The 17,229-nt window shown below is 47.2% G+C and overlaps 1 protein-coding gene across 3 annotated transcripts in view; it reads left to right on the plus strand.

The window, feature by feature from the left end:
• Positions 1–17,229, plus strand: part of NET1 (neuroepithelial cell transforming 1) — a 47,457-nt gene that overhangs the window by 21,962 nt on the left and 8,266 nt on the right. The window contains exons 1-3 of one of the 3 annotated variants that reach the window (XM_032105787.1): positions 352–440; positions 835–901; positions 4,838–4,897. In XM_032105787.1, the coding sequence (XP_031961678.1) occupies positions 367–440; positions 835–901; positions 4,838–4,897 (201 nt within the window). In that variant the 5' untranslated portion in view covers positions 352–366. Of the gene's footprint in view, positions 1–351; positions 441–834; positions 902–4,837; positions 4,898–14,741; positions 14,883–17,229 lie in introns of those variants that run through there. The other 2 variants (XM_032105786.1, XM_032105788.1) reach the window with 2 other exon arrangements.

The following is a 17,229-nucleotide window of genomic DNA, read 5'->3' on the forward strand; positions in this document are numbered from 1 at the left end:
AATCCTGTGGGATCTCAGGATGAAGGAGATCCCAGACAACAAAGAGGGAATCTCCCCCCCCCCCCCCCCCCCCCCAACAAAAAAAAACACACTGGAAAATATTATTTGGCCCATTTGGGATGAAAAATCCACCTCCAGAAACTCAACAAGAGACAAAAACTCCTCCATTTTACAGCTGGAATAAGCTGTAAAAAAAAATTATGGCTGGAAAAATTCCTGAAAGCCAGCAGACAGTGAAAGTTGGAAGTGGAATTTGTTTGCTCAAGTGGGGCTGGTTCAAAGAACGGCTCCGCTCGGGCTCAGCCCTGTTCAAAGCTGGGATTACAAACGGCCCTTTGTGCGTCCTTCATCTTCCTTGGGTAGGGAATGACTCCAGGAAAGCCCCCAGCTCAATTCCTGGCTGGAATTTCATGGGAAGCTCCAAGGCTGCCTTGTCAAAGGTGCTGTTGTTGCCTCCTTTCACTCCACCTTCGTTAACCTGGCTGTAAATTATGATTACTTTGTATTATTGCTGTTCTTTCCTTCTTTTTTGGAGCTTTTGGGATCATCAAAAAGAGCAGCCTGCAATTCCCAGTGGGAAGTTTTTGCTCAGAGCCTCTTTATATTGCAGAAAATCAGGATTTTGAATCCAAAATACCAAATTTTGCTGGGGAACGCTGGCAATCCTTTGGCTTCCTCCTTCCCAAAAACTCCCCCATTCCTTGTTTTTGCTGTGCTGGGAGCTGCTGGTGTTTGATCCAGTGGAAAACATGGAATTTCTCAATGCTGCAGCAGCCTAGGAACTATTTAATTAATTAATTAATTAATGCTATTAATTTTTTTTTCTGCTCACAGGTACCCTCTGAGACGGGGCAGCTCCTTCACATTCCTGACTCCAGGCCCACACTGGGATTTCACCCTGGTGAGTGAAACAGCTGGAAAAGCAGGAATTCCCAGGTGAAGGTTCCTGGGAAAATCAACACATTCCTCTGTGGAATTCCTGAGCTTCCCAGGCTCCTGAGCTCATCCAGAGGCTGCTTCTTGCACCCAGGGATTAAGGAAGGCAGGAGGTTCTGGACACTGTGTTTTCCTTGCTAAATTCCCTATTTTCTGACATGTTTTAGCCCTGGCAAGGTGTGGAAATAAAATGAGGGGTTTTTTTTTTAAATTCCTTAAATGGGAAAAAAAAAAAAAATCTGTATTTTATTGGTGTGGAGAAGCTCCTCAGAGCAAATTTTTGGGTTTCTTGCTGTAGGCCTTGTACTCTGGTTTTTCCATCCTTTGTTATCCCAAGCCCTAGAGCAGGTAGGGAAAGGTTTCCCTTTGGAATTGGTGCTTTAGGAAGTCTGTCCTTGAAGCACTGAGGGTTTTAAGGAATTCCAGATCCTGTCCCATCCTAAAGCTCGTTGCTGCCCTTGGATGTGGTGATCCCATCCTCAGTCAGCAAACCTGGAAGATTTCCCTTCCCAAACCCAACCCCTGGAATTTTGGGAGGAGCTGATCCAGCTGCCAGCACAACCAAAAGCACAATCCCTTGTAAATTTGAGTTTTGCTGAATTTTGGAAACTTTTAACTCCTTTAAACCCAGCTTTGGAAATATTACAAAGCCTTAAAAATGAGATTTCTTCAAATCTGAAAATTCTGTGCTCCAACAACACAAATTAAAAGGGGGGGTTTTTTTGCCCTAAAACCACCAAATATTCCTCTGCCAGTCCCAAAAATCCTCTTTTCATGCCAGAGTTTGTGCAGCTGTTTGGCCAAAAGGTTGGAAAAAAAAAATCCTGGCCTTGGGAAAAGTCAGACTAAGCCAGGCTTTTCCATGCCCTCCAAAGTGGGATGGAATTTAAGGGAATGACCAGTGCTTGTTCTACATAATTCTGAGAAAAATCTAATTCAGTTTGGGTTTAAACTTGCTCTGACTGGAAGCAAAATTCCTCATGGAATGTTTTCCTTCATTCCCTTTCATTTTTGAGGGTTTATTTCTGGGAAACAGGCACTGGAGCTTTGGTGGATTTAATGATCCTAAAACCTCATTGGGGTTTCTGATTCCAGGTGGGCAAAAAAGCACCAAAAACCAGGCTGATCCCTCAAAACCAAAATATCCTGGATTGAGGCAAAAAAAAAAATAAGGAGGAGAGAAAAACACTGGACTTGTTTTCCAATTAAAATCCAAATCCATCCTTCCAAAAGCATTCCTGGAGCTTCCCTTGGAATCCTTAAATGCCATGAGCAGCCCTGCTCAAAATAAAATCCCAAAATATTTTACATTTCCCCTCCTGAGCAACATTTTTATTTAAAATTCTGCTCCACAAAACCCTTAAATTGGACCTGAAGGTTTTTCCACTTGAATAACTTTGGGAAAAGGAATTTTTTCCCCACGATTTGGGGGCTGGGAGAAGGGGAATGAGCGGGAGCATTACAGCAATGGGAGCAAGCAGCACTTTTCAGTTGCTTTTCCATCCCATGGCTCCAAACCTCTGGATTTGAGGCGTTTTCCCTGGAATCTGGCACAGCCCAGGAATGACCCAGCTGGCTCTGGAGTACAATGTCTAAGATTTTGTCCAGAACTAAATTGGGCGAAGGAAATGGGGATGCAGCCAATGGAATTCCGAGTCTCGCCAGCTGGAAAACAACGGGTTTGGCCTCCCCTTTGTGTCTGGGTTTGGGCTGGAGCTTTATGGTAAAGACCTCAAATCCTCCACCCCATAAAGAACCAATAAATCCCAAAAAGGGGTGGGAGTGTCTCTATTGCAGCTTTTCTTCTCTTAAAGAATTCCTGAAATCCTCGTTTTCCATCTGGGAAAAATCACCTGGAAAGGTGTGGCCAGAGCATAAAAAGCCAAGCCTGGATATTTCACTGATGCTAAGGAAAAACAAAGGGTTGTGATTGCTTTTGTCCTCCAGGCTCCCAGAGGTTCTGTTGGAAAAGGACAGAGTCAGAAATATGGGAAATAAGGGTCTGATGTGGGAATTTTTTCCTCTCTGCTTTAGCAAATCCGGCAAGGAAGGGATTCACGTGCCAGAGCTGGGATCTCATCCTTGCAAACTCAGAAAAAAACCCAGAGAAACTGAAATCGTTGAGGAATTTTCTGCTTGAATCCACTTAGGAAAAAACCACAGCACCCAAACTGCAAAAAAAAAAACCTCCAAAATATCAGGGATTAGTGAGTGAACTTTATCCCTGGATCCACTTGGAGCTGAGGAAAAAAACACAGCACCCAAACCGAAAAAAAAAAACCCAAAATACGAGGGATTAGTAAATGAACTTCCGTTAAACAGCACCATTTCAAGAATTAAATCTTATTTAATATTTAATATTAACTAAGAGCATGGTGTGGACAGGCAAAAAAAAATTATAGCCTAAAAACCCTCTAAAAAAGGAGAAATAAACACAAAAATTTAGTATTTAATATTAACTAATAGCATGGTGTGAACAGGCAAAATAAAAGAGTTAAAGCCTAAAAACCCCCTAAAAAAGGAGAAATAAACACAAAAATGTAATATTTATTATTAAATAATAGCATGGTGTGGACAGGAAAAAAAAAGTAAAAGCCTAAAAACCCCCTAAAAAAGGAGAATTAAACACAAAAAGGGGGTTTGAGGGTCCTCCAAAGCAGCTCAGCAGCAGCAAACTCTCAAAGGAATGTGGAAACTGGGCTGGTTTAAAACATTTAAAACGAATTTTAATGAATATTTTTATTCGAATAACTTCCAAATTGCAGCTCCAACAGAGCTCTGTCATCACTGAAAGCCTCTTTCAGTGCTTGAACACTTTTTTAAATGCTCAGAAAACAGGAATTGCACCTTTGCTCCTGCCAAGAGGCCAAAGTGCTGCAGTGGGAGGGCACCAGAATTGAAACTTGAACTTCAGAGTCTGCAGCTGCAGGGGGAGGCTGCTCCTCCTCTCACCTCCATCCGTGTCTGGACTCGAATTGATAACGTGGGGACCGAGATAAAAATCCAAAATGATTTCTTTTTTCCTTATGGAGGGGATGAAGTTGACTCGTTGGGAAAGGGAAAAGGGTCCAACTCGAGATAAAAATCCGCTCCTTGTTCCACGAGGGACTCGTGAGCCGTGGATTTTCCAGCTTCAGGCTGGCCAGGATGAGGCCACAACTGATTTTCCATCATCGGGATGATAATAAAAGAATATTCCAGATATCGCAGAAATAGTGGGAAAGATCTTTGATCATGATTCCACTCGTGCTCTCCTTGGGAAGGGAAAAGAGCTGAGAATTCCCAAGCCAAAAACTTCATCTTTCTCCCACAAAAAGCCTCGTTTTTTTAGCCCCTTGCATTCCCAGCAGGAATTCTGCGGCTACGGCCATGCCCAAAGGAATGGGTGATCCCAAAGCCCTCACACACAGGCAGGGACCTCCTAAATCAAAAAAAAAATTAAAAACAAAATCCAGGAATTTCTGGATCCCTGGAAGTGTCCAAGGCCAGGCTGGACAGGGCTTGGAGCAGCCTGGAATAGTGGGAGGTGCTGAGGTTGGAACTGGATGAGCTTGAAAATCCCTTTCAATCCAAATTATCCCGTGATTTTTATGACCTCAAATGAATCCCAAATCGTTTCCCAGTGGTCCCTGCTGCCACTTCCTCCCTAAGATTTAATTCCCAACCACAATTACGGGAGTGCAGGGAAAGAAACTTCCAGACAAATAATTTAATTGCCAGGTATCCATCAGGTGAAAAACTTCCTTAAATAACAAAACCCACTTTGCATTTGCCTTGAACTTTTCACTTTTGAGTTATCACCCTTAGCCGGGGCTGTAAAGAAAGGAAATATCTCCACATTGCTTCCTTTCAAAGTTAAATTTCTGAGCCCAAACCCATCCTTGTGTTTCATTTCTCGCAGAAGAGGAAGCGCCGAGAGAAGGACGATGACGTCGTCAGCCTGAACAGCCTCGACTTTAAGGTACTGAAAATCACTTTACAGCATCCCCTGCGTTGTGTAATCCCCTCCTTTGGCAATTTCTGCCGGCGGCTGGCAAACGCTGGATTTGTTTGGCTGTGTTTGCGTTGCAGCAGCTGCTCGGGGCCGTGCCCAGCTGTGTTTGCTCTCACAAACACCTCTGGGGTGGGCTGAGCCCTGCTCTGACACCACTGCTGCTCCTGCCTCAATCCTCACAATTGCAATTCCTGGATGGTGTGTGAAATAAATGTGCTTTATCCCCCAAAACCAGCATTTCCAAGGGCCAGGAAGCCAAAGTGTGCAAAGCCTCTTCAAATGTTGTTTTTGTTTGATTTCAGTGCCCTGGGTGGGGGTGAGAACGAGCTGGACTGGCTGGGTGGGAAACTGTCCTTAAAGCTGGGGATTAAAGGGATCTACAGAGCTGAGGTGAAGCTTTTCCTGCTTTTCTGAAGGAGAAACTCCTTCCTGCTGTTCGCCTGGCCTGAGCTCCCTTCTCTGGAGAGGGGAAGGAAGAGAAAAAGGAGTTTTCCTGTGTAACACCTCTTTAGTTGAGGCTTAACTAAGTGGGGTTTAAGGTTTATTAGACTGAGATTAAAAGCAATTTGCTAGTGGGGCATTTCCTGTGTGACCTCATGACCAGAGCATCCTGCTTGATGTCACCTCATTTGCATTTATGAATTATTCATCAGCCTCCCCTTCACCTGGCATTGCTGGATGCTTTCCATGGGTGCCCAGGCCAAAACTGGAATTTGACCTCTCCAGCCTGGATCTGTTCCAGGTCGGACCATCCCTGAAATTCCAGGATGGGAGGAGAGCAAAAAACAGGCAGTGACCCTCTGAACCTGTTTTTTTTCCTCCCAAAAACCTTCTCATTCCCCCAAAAACCTTCTCATTCCTCTCCAAAACCTTCTCATTCCCCCAAAAACCTTCTCATTCCCCCAAAAACCTTCTCATTCCTCCCCAAAACCTTCTCATTCCCCCAAAAACCTTCTCATTCCTCCCAAAAACCTTCTCATTCCCTCAAAAACCTTCTCATTCCCCCCAAAAACCTTCTCATTCCCCCAAAAACCTTCTCATTCCCCCAAAAAACCTTCTCATTCCTCCCAAAAACCTTCTCATTCCTCCCAAAAACCTTCTCATTCCTCCCCAAAACCTTCTCATTCCCCCAAAAACCTTCTCATTCCTCCCAAAAACCTTCTCATTCCTCCCAAAAACCTTCTCATTCCCTCAAAAACCTTCTCATTCCCCCCAAAAACCTTCTCATTCCTCCCCAAAACCTTCTCATTCCCCCAAAAACCTTCTCATTCCTCCCCAAAACCTTCTCATTCCCCCAAAAACCTTCTCATTCCTCCCAAAAACCTTCTCATTCCTCCCAAAAACCTTCTCATTCCCTCAAAAACCTTCTCATTCCTCCCAAAAACCTTCTCATTCCTCCCCAAAACCTTCTCATTCCCCCAAAAACCTTCTCATTCCTCCCAAAAACCTTCTCATTCCTCCCAAAAACCTTCTCATTCCCTCAAAAACCTTCTCATTCCCCCCAAAAACCTTCTCATTCCTCCCCAAAACCTTCTCATTCCCCCAAAAACCTTCTCATTCCTCCCCAAAACCTTCTCATTCCCCCAAAAACCTTCTCATTCCTCCCCAAAACCTTCTCATTCCCCCAAAAACCTTCTCATTCCTCCCAAAAACCTTCTCATTCCTCCCAAAAACCTTCTCATTCCTCCCCAAAACCTTCTCATTCCCCCAAAAACCTTCTCATTCCCCCCAAAAACCTTCTCATTCCCCCAAAAACCTTCTCATTCCCCCAAAAACCTTCTCATTCCTCCCCAAAACCTTCTCATTCCCCCAAAAACCTTCTCATTCCTCCCAAAAACCTTCTCATTCCCCCAAAAACCTTCTCATTCCCCCAAAAACCTTCTCATTCCTCCCAAAAACCCTCTGAACCTGTTTTTTTTTTTCAGGATTGTTTTTTTCCTGAGGGAGTTCTGGGTTCAGATGGGAATGTTCAGACAAGAAAATCTGCCCTCAGGGAAGAGGATTTTCTTATTTTCTTTATTTTTTTTAATTGGACAACCTTTTCATGTGGAGAAAAAAATTCCCTGAGTTATGGTTTCTCCCACAAAGCAGTCGTGAAACTAAAATATCAACAGTCATTCTAACAGAAATCTTCCAAGGGAAAAAGGGAAATCCCTGGGCTTAAAGTTCAGCTTTTCTTTCACCCGACTTTTCAACTTGTTCCTTAAAAGGGGTCAGGCTCTGCTGGACTCGTGGGATTTTGAGGCACACCCAGCAAACAGCCTCCAATTTTTTATTAAAACACATGAATGGTGCTGATGGAATTGTGATTTCCAGGCTTTCTCATCCCAACTCTCCAGGTTTTTTTAAACTTTCAAAAGCACCGCGGTCAAATATTCCCGTCAGCCTTCCCAATCCATCAGCAGCACTTGTGAGCCTCATTGAGCTGTGTCCAAATTGTTCTTTCCTCTGTCTGTGCTTAATCAGGATGAACCCAAAACCTAAAGTTTGGCTTCATCCCAGCTGAAATAAAGTCCCAGGAGAAAATCCCAATAATTCAATAATATTCTGAGCAGACCATAGATTTTTTTAGTCCCAGATAAACTGATTTTTCGGGGTTTTTCTCTCTAACTCTGCAGCAAAAAATGGGATTTCAGCTCCGCAGTCTCTCCCCCAGCAGATTTAGCTCGGCTGACGAGCTGATGTTTTGTCCTCCCACTTGTGATGGTGGAAGAGTTTTGCCAAAAGAATTCATTCACAGCCTTCCCAGCCATAATTGTGCTGATAAAACTCATCCCAAATTTGCCACCCTACCCAAAATGCTTTTAAAATGAAGGTGAGGGGAAGGGATCGTTGGATTTTCAGTTAATTGGGATCTGTTCTTCTGAAAAGCTTCAGCAATCCTTTAATGCTTTTTAGAGCTGCCATACCCAGATTATTCCATACGCTGGGAATGTGGGATGTGGAGTGGCCAGGGAAATCATCCATGCCTTTATTTTGATTGATTTATTTGCTTTTTTACTCAAAACCCAACCAGATCCAGCAGATCTTGGAGGCTTCTGCTTTGAGGTGCAACCTAAAACCTTCCAAACATTCCCAAAATCTGAGTGGGAAGTTCCAACCTTCCCCTCAGCCTCTTCTCTTGTGCCTTCTTTGGGGAGAAAATAAGGAATTTTCTCTTGGGATCAAGCCTGGAGCTGTACTAGGATGTAATTGATAATTGACTATAGACAGAAACATGGGAACGCAGGACAGGAATCTCAGGTTTTCCTACTTTAAAGCTGAATTATTTCTGCATTTCAGGTAAGTTTGGGACTGTTGGCGATTCCAAATCGCCCCCAGGGCGGTGTGAGGTGTGGCTGAGTCAGGGAGGAAGCAGGAGGGTGTTTTTGAAGGGGTGTGTGTGGATCCTGATGGTTGTTAGCAACTAAATAAATACCAGGCAGTGTCTGACAGGGGAGAGACTCAATTTCACCCGAGGCAAAACGAAGCCAGGCTGAGTAATGAGCAAAAATCTGTCTGGATGAGGTTTTCTCTTGCAGGGTTGTCCTTGTAAGGCTTTAGGGATTCCTGCAAGGTCTTAGCGAGGATCCTTTTTCTGACCCCCCCCTCCCTCCCCAAGCTGTGTCTCCTCCAAGTGTCCCTCACATTTGGGAGGGGGATTTCAGCCCAAACCAGCCCTGGAGTTGGCCAAGTTTGGGCAGCAGAATCATGGAATGGTTTGGGTTGGAAGGGACCTTAAATCCATCTCATCCCAATGCCCTAGCAGGGAAAAAGGAAAAGGATGTGAGGATCAAGCTGATGGGGACAACAGCTGCAGGCAAGGCAGAAAACACTGATTTAATTTTATTTATCATGTGAAAAATTGCTTGAAAAAGGAGAGGAGAGGGGGAGAAAATCCTTGTTTGTGGATTCTTGCCACTCCAGACCACTTGAAGTGTCATTCCATGGACAGAATCCTCCCAAAAATCTTGTCATTCCTCCCAAAACCTTGTCATTCCTCCCCAAAACTTATTAATTCCTCCAAAACCTTGTCGTTCCCCAAAAACCTTCTCATTCCTCCCAAAAACCTTCTCATTCCTCCCAAAAACCTCCTCCTTCCCCCAAAAAGCTTCTCATTCCTCCCCAAAACCTTCTCATTCCTCCCCAAAACCTTCTCATTCCTCCCCAAAACCTTCTCATTCCTCCCAAAACCTTCTCATTCCTCCCAAAAACCTTCTCATTCCCCCAAAAACCTCGTCCTTCCCCCAAAAACCTCGTCCTTCCCCCAAAAACCTCGTCCTTCCCCCAAAAACCTTCTCATTCCCCCAAAAACCTCCTCCTTCCCCCAAAAACCTTCTCATTCCTCCCAAAAACCTTCTCATTCCCCCCAAAAACCTTCTCATTCCTCCCAAAAACCATCTCCTTCCCCCAAAAACCTTCCCATTCCTCCCAAAAACCATCTCATTCCCCCAAAAACCTTCTCATTCCTCCCAAAAACCTTTTCATTCCCCCAAAAACCTCCTCCTTCCCCCAAAAACCTTCTCATTCCCCCAAAAACCATCTCATTCCCCAAAAAACCTTCTCATTCCTCCCAAAAAACCTTGGCTTCAGGCAGGGATAACCCAGCCTAAAAATCCTTCCCAAACAATGCAAGAAGAGATCTCCTCTTACTCAAACATCCCCCCAAGCTCTAAAGAAACAACCAAACCAGTTCTTCCCTCCTCCCTCCCTCTTCCCGAAGGACTTTTATGGGAATTTTCTTGGCGTGTCTGATTCCTGCAGGAACGTGCCTGTGCATAAGTTACAAATCTGTGTTTGAAAATAGACTTTGATCCCAACAGCATCAGCTCCAACAAACAACCCTTGGCACGGGAGCTGGACTCGACTGGAGCTTCTTGCTCCATTAATCCCTGGAAAAAAAAAAAGAGATGTTGTGTTTAATGATATCCCTGGATTGGCTGATCCATGTTTGCTGCTCTCTCATTCATATTCATAAGATGGAAATTGCTTTTCTGCCCCGAGCAGGGAAGGTCGAGGCAACTCATTGCAAAATGTTCAAAGGTGGATTTTACCTTTCCTCCAGAGAATTCCAAAACGTTCGAGGATGGATTTCAGGAAAATCAGAGTTGATTCTTTTGTGGCTGTTTAAAGGAGTTGAGTGGCAGCTAATTATAGGCACCATCCCAAATAAACGCTGGATTCCGGAGTGGCTCCTAAAGTTTTGGGATGACCCCAATGGTCTCTGGTTGGGTCATCGCCTACTTTTGCTCATTTTCCAGAATCCTGCTCTGAATTTGGCTCGGAATATAAATATCCAGGAGTGGAATGTTAAACACAGCTCATGGCCAGTAAACAACCTCGTGTAGGGGTCCCACTGAACATGTATGGGAAAAGCCTGGAGTGGAAAATCCTATTTATCCCGTCCTCGAGTCTTCTGCGTCTTCCACTAAATATATCCCAGTAAAAATAGCGGGAAAGTGCGGCTTTAGGTGCATGGCAGTGCCCAGGAAATGGGATTTCAAACTGGGCATGGAAAGGAATATGGGGATGCACTGGATGCTTTCGTTCTCCCCGAGACTTGCAGCCGCCGACGGGATTAAAACGTCGCAGGTCCTTGCTTTGAGGGAATTGAATCCAGATGTCAGGCACATCCCAGGATCTGGGAAAACTGGGAAAGCTGCCCACTGAGGAATACCCTCCTGCCTGCAGGCTCTGTAGTGCCCCAGCTCAAATCTCCTCCTCCCCAGCCAGGGCTACAACTGAGCTCTTTGATTCCCGGTTCCTGTCCCTCTGCAGGGTTAGGGATCAAATGGAGCAATCCCAGAGTTTCCTGGGAATGGTTGGCATTGGTAGCATGGCCAGACCAGGGTGCCATAAGGATTCTCCATTTGATGATAGGCTGAAAATCCCAATCCTGCTGGGATTTTTATGGCTGCTGTGGCTCCATCACATCATTTCCTTGAGTTTTTCCAAGAGAAAAGGCAGGATCAGCTCATGTGTGTCCACCCTGGACACAGGTGCTGGGGACATTTTCAGCTGTTGGGGACAACATTCCTGCACGACCACACTTGGCAGCCCCTGGCACGAGCCAGATGCCAGGTGTCACCTCAACAAGTGAGTGTTTTTATCCCAGAAAACTTCCATCAGCCTGGAATCGCACACCGGAATTTGGGTGCGCGTTTTCTTCGGGATTCATCTCTCGTTAATCTAAAATTAACTGGATGATGCGTTGGGGCTGAAATAACCAAATGGCATGGCAATACCCCAGGGAGGAGTTTTATTTGGTGGCAGCCCTTCCAGGAATAATTTCCAGGAGCAGGGAATGTCACAGGTACGAGGCTGCCCAGGATTCAAGGAAAACAGCTCTGTGGGAATGAAATCCCAGCCTAAAAATAAGAGGAAAACAACGAGGATTGGGTGGTTCCCTGTCACTCCAACTCTTCCCTGTTCCCTGATTTGATAACAGGATAGGAGCCACTGAGGGATTTTGCTCCTGGAAGTGAAAATCTCCATGTGAATCCAGGGCAGGAATGCTATGGATGCCCCCTGGCAGGAGAGCAGAAGAACTGGTCTGGTATCCATGGCCTGCCCAGCTGCGTTCCTGAGGCTCCAGAGAGGCTGGAGGGGCAGGGAAGGCAGGGAAGAGGTTGGAGGCAGGGCAGAGGGGGAAGGGAGCACTGGGAAGGCACAGGGAGATGTCTTGGATAGAAGGATGCGTGCTGAGTTGGAGGGAAGCTGGAATTGCAGCGCAGGGTTTCTAGGGAAATCCTTCAATCTGGTGTGTTGCTCCTGCTGCCCAGGGCACAATTCTCCTTCCTTTTCCCGTATTTTGGCTTCTGTCAGAGGGTTCCCACGTTCCACAGCCTTGTTCGGGATGGGTTTGCATCCCAATGACCTTGAGTAACTTAAAGATATTCCCTCTTCCATGGCAGAAGTGGAGCAGGTGAGGAACGTGGAGGTATCGGAGCGTGCCCGGAGCTGCTTCGTGGCCACACAGGGCATCCCGAGAAAGTGATCCTGGGAAAGGGTCATTGTGCCTGTCCATGGTCACATTCCAACCTGGCTGGCTACAGGCTTCTCCAGGTTTATTGCCATCCCTGTGAGTTCATCTCCAGCCCTTGGGATGGATTTATGGTGCTCATGTCCATCCCTTGGGATGGGTTTATGGTGATCGTCTCTACCACTCGGGATGCATTTATGGTGATCATCTCCTTTACTCAGGGTGGATTTATGATGATCATGTCCACCACTCAGGATGGATTTGTGGTGTTTATCTTCATCATTGGGGATGGGTTTTTGCAATAATTCCATCCCTTGGGATGGGTTTATGGTCATTATCTCCATCACTCAGGATGGATTTGTGGTGCTCATGTCCATCACTCAGGATGGATTTGTGGCCATCATCTCCACGACTTAGGATGGATTTTTGGTGTTTATCTTCATCACTTGGAATGGATTTTTGGCAATCATTCCCATCCCTTGGGATGGGTTTATGGTGATCGTCTCCACCACTCAGGATGGATTTACGGTGCTCATCTCCATCCTCTGGGATGGGTTTATGGTGATCATCTCCATCCCTTGGGATGGATTTATGGTGCTCATGTCCATCCTTTGGGATGAGTTTATGGTGCTCATCTCCAGCACTCAGAATGGATTTTTCCCCAAATGCCGTTGATGACCTGTACAGATACAGCTGCCACACAGAAGCCATCCCATTCCAAACTGGGCCAGCTGGGAACTGCTGCCCTTAGGGAATTTGTGGCTCTAAGGCCTTGCCCACCCCTTTCTCCAAAGGAAGGGCATTTTCCAGGACAAAAATCCCTTTGCCTGGCCCAGAGCCAGCAGCCCTGGAGCTCTGTTCCATCAGGCCAGGGATGTTTCCTCACCATGACCTCACCTGGGCCTTGCATCACCACGAATTCGTCACCTCCCAAAGTGTCACCAGAAAGTCAGGGATCACCTGTGGCTGAACCACGTGGGCCCTTCCCCGAGGGCTGGCGAAGGAGGACAATTTAACACCCACGTCACCAAACAGCTCAGACGGGAGCATGAGGAGCTCTGGGACATGGGACATCACGTGCTGGTGCTGCCAGAAGCGTTTCAGTGGCACCTTGGTGTGCGTGACTGTTCACGCCTCCCCTCACAGCTCCTGGGTGTTCATCCCCTATTTTTAGTTGGCCTTTTTTCCATCCCCTTGGGAAGAGATGAGCTCCCAGTGCTCCTGAATCTTTAGGCCAAGTTTAACAAGGCTCAGAGTTTGGATTTTAGGAGAAATGGGTTTGATGCTCCCTAAAAAAAAATAATCAGACTCAGGGGAGGGTTTGGCTGCTCCTCCCCAGAGTCAGCATCACTTTGGTGTTAAAAATAGTGGATTTCAGTAATCCAGGAAAGGATTTTTGTGTCTGAAACAGTCACAGTCTGTCCTTTCAGCAAACGGATAGAAACTCGGTGTATCCTGAATTTCTGAGAATCCTCAATGTCCTGCTCTTGCATGGCAGAGGTTAAGTGGGTGCAGATTTGCTGAGAGAAGCAAACAAAGCCAAAAATTAAAAATTCAGGGGAGGGGACAGCAGGACTTTCCTCCTTCTCCCCCTCCTCCTCATGATTCCAAAAAATGCTGTTTGCAAACCTTCCGCTGTCCCACAGCTGGAATCCACCCCAAATTTATCTCCTCGAAGCAGCAGCTTGGTTAGAACAGGTAAGCAGCCAAATCAACTCCATTTATTTTTACCAGCACAGGAAAGCTTTTATTTCAGAGATCTGTAGCAGTGCCAGGAATAAAAGGACTTGAACAAACAAACAGAAAATCCAAACCCTTTGCATCTCCAGCCGGGCCTGCCGGGACAGGCTCTGCTGGGAGAAGAGGGGGAGAGGCTCAGCCCAGCCCCTGGCTACCAGAGCTGTGCCAGCACAACTTTAAAGCTCAGAGCAGACTTAAAAGCACAGGTCTAGACAAGAATTATTATTTTTTTAAACATTTTGCAGCAGCAAAGGTTATATGCTCCAGCGTTGGCAGTGAGAGCCGCCGTGAGGAGGAGCTTGTCCCACCACGCTGTAAGTGCCAGGAAAAAACACTAAAAATGGGGAAAAAAACCCAAAGAAACACATTTGCTTTGTGTGATGGAACAGCCCCCTTGCCTCCCTTGCAGCAGAGTCTCTTGGAGGTCCCGTTTTTCACAGGATCCCAGGATGGGTGAGGTTGGAAGGGATCCCAGGGAATCCCCTGGTCCCACTCCCTGCTCCAGCAGGGCCATCCCAGAGCACAGGGCACAGGGAAGTGTCCTGGTGGCTCTGGAATATCCCCAGCGAGGACACTGCACCCCTCTCTGGTCTCTGCTCAGGGCTCGGGCACTGCCCAGGGCAGAAGTTCTGCCCCATGTCCAGGGGGAGCTCCCTGGGATCGTTCCCTGCCCGTCCCTCTGGTGCTACCCCCGGAGCAGAGCCCGCTCCGTCCTTTGGCAGCCTCCCTTTGGACATCGGGACCGTGGGCGAGGCCCCCTCAGCCGTGTCCCCTCCCGGGGCCGAACAGCCCCAGCTCCCTCAGCCTCTCCTGGGCACGGAGCTGCTCCAGCCCTAAACCATCCTCACACCCCTCCTCTGGCCCCGCTCCAGCAGCTCCAGCTCCCTCCTGTCCTGAGGAGCCCAGATGTGCCTGCCAGATCTGAGCACAGGCGCAGGAAGGTTTTTTGGGAGAGGGTTTTTTGGGAGAGGTGTGGAAGAATTTGGGGCTCCGGGACGGTCGGGAGTGCCCCGGGCACCCGCGGGGGCGTGGCTTGGCACGGAGGGGGCGGGGTCTGTGCGCTGGGCCCGCCCCTGCGGTGAGGTTGGGCGTGCGGCGCGCGGCGGGCGCAGAGCGCGATGAGCGCGGGCTGAGGGAGGGTCGGGGGCGCCTGCGGCCATGGTGGCGCACGACGAGCTCGGCGGGCTGCTGCCCATCAAAAGGACTATCCGGGTCATCGACGCGCAGAACCAGCACTTCAGGGAGCAGGAGGTGAGCGGGAGAGGGGGAAAACCGGGATTTATTTGAGGGGAGAGTGGGGAGGGGGAATCCCCTCAGCCCCCTCAGCTTCCCGCTCTCCGCGTCTGAGGGGAGGCGGCGAGCCGGGCAGAGCGCGGGGCAGCCAGCGATTTAAAATAAATTTTTTATATATATATATATATATATATATTTAAGTCCATATATATGTATACATATATTTTATATGCTTTTTTTTTTTTTTAATATATGCAATATATTTAAGTTCATAGCCCCCGAAGAGTGGGACCAGGCAGCCAGAAACAATCTCGGCGCCTCACCCAGCTATTAAAAAAACTATATATATGAGTTCATGTATATGTATATATCTTCTTTATATACATATATATCCATTATATATATGTGGGTGTGTATTTATTTATATATGTGTGTGTATATATATATATATATATTCATGGCCCCCAAAAAGTGAGCCAAAACCAGTCTCGGTGCTTCACCTGACCCCGCTTCTCCCAGGTGGTTTTTCATTAAAACTTCTCCTGTTTTCATTAAAAAATCGCCTATGTCTCTCAGCGCTCTTTCCACTGACAGGATTTCTCCTAATTAGATGCTTGTTTGCTGCTTGAACCGAAAAAAAAACCCCTCGTGGGGTTTGTCGGGCTTTTGAGGGCTGGTTTGTTTTATTGAAGTATTGTTATTTTTATCGCGTGTTGTTATGCAGATGGCAATAATTGCGCTCCTGGTAGGTGTTCCCAAGCCTCCTGCTGCGACAGGAGCAAAAGTTCAGCAGCCAGGTAGGGCCCGGCTGCCTTGGGCTGGGTTTATTGCCGAGATTAGTGGCGAGATGAGGTGGAAAAGTAAAAAAAAAAAAAGGCGTCTCCAGACGTCGCTGGGGTTTGAGGGCTCAGCGCCGAGTCACCAACCCCTGCAAATCCTGGATTTGCAACAGCCAAACTTGGGCAATCTCATTGTGCAAAAGGGAAACCAGATGTTGGGGGGAGAAATAACATAAACCAGATCTCTGGGAGGGGAGTAAATGGCCTCTTAATTCTTAATCGCCTGAGCCAACACTTCTCACTCGGAGCCGCTTCAAGAGGCACTGGAGTTGTCAGTGGGTGTCCCTTAGTCGGGAATGGGCTGTTGGATTTGGGAGAAGTGTGGAGCCGAAGTCTGATTGTTCATCTTGAAACTCAGCAAGCCCCTTGTGTGTGAATCTTCCATCGAGGTGGTCAGGTGCTGGTGATTTCTGGCAGGAATTATTCAGGCTGCTGACTAAAATCGCCTTTTTGCTGAATTGGCTCAGTAGGAAAAGTTTGGCCGCGCGTGGTTTTGCCATTGCTCACCGAGTTCGTGCGTGCTGGTGTGGGGCCGGTGGAGGACATTGCACTCGAGCGAGGAGGGATCCTTGTAAAAACCACTAATTATTACCCAGCACGGGAGAAAGGTTGTGGGCGTGCTGCTGCTGCAAGAAAAGCTTGCTCAAAAGTAAAGCCCGGTTTTCTTTCGAGCAAGGTGCAATCTTTTCATGAGTTAACCTGCACTTAGAAACACTTGAAGGAATTCCAGGAGTGTGAAATCTCGCCTGGCACAAAATCAGCTTTAGTGGCTGTGCTCGTGATGTATTAATTCACTTTTAATAAAGAGTCCTCTGGAAAAAAAATAATTCCTGATGGAACTGTTGACCCCGCTGGGGTTTTAATTATCTGGGGGTGCTGTAACACCCCTGGCTTGTTACAGAAACCTCCCAGACTTTATTGTAATCTGGCTCCTGTAAGGAAGACGGCGTGGAGACAGGAGAGTCATTGTTTGCAAGTCCAGAGCTAAAAAAAACCCTCCTGAGCCCGAGTTATCCGCAGTATGAACTGCCCGGAGTCTCGGCTTACACCGGGCTGGAAGGGGAGTACATGACCCCGGGCTGGAACACAGAGCTCAGCAAAGGGGGAGCTTCCAAGCACAGGGATTTTATTTTCCTCCTCCCTGCTCTGCTTCAAACGACAGCACTCAGGAGAAGAACCAGATGCTTTTTTTTTTTTTTTTTTGGCAGTCGAGCCATGTCTGAGGAGCACTCAGACACAAAGTGGGAATTTTTTTTTTCTCCTTTAAGAGAGGAAAAACGGCCTTTTGCTAAGCTGAGTTCAGGAATTCCTCCTGCCAGCCCTTGGGCACGTGCATGTGTCGCTTCAAGCGGGCACAGATGTGCAGGGAAGGCATTCCCACATTCCCTCATGGCCCTGGGCTCCGGCCCTGACACTGGATCTCTGCAGAGCTGCAGCGCTGACCCTTCACCAGTGACCTGTTCGAGCCTCGCCGTGGCCTGAGGTTTCTCGCTATTCATTTTCAGTGTCACGTTTTGCTTTTCCAG

Source organism: Corvus moneduloides, chromosome 4 (genome assembly GCF_009650955.1).
Source record: "Corvus moneduloides isolate bCorMon1 chromosome 4, bCorMon1.pri, whole genome shotgun sequence".
Classification (NCBI taxonomy): domain Eukaryota; kingdom Metazoa; phylum Chordata; class Aves; order Passeriformes; family Corvidae; genus Corvus; species Corvus moneduloides.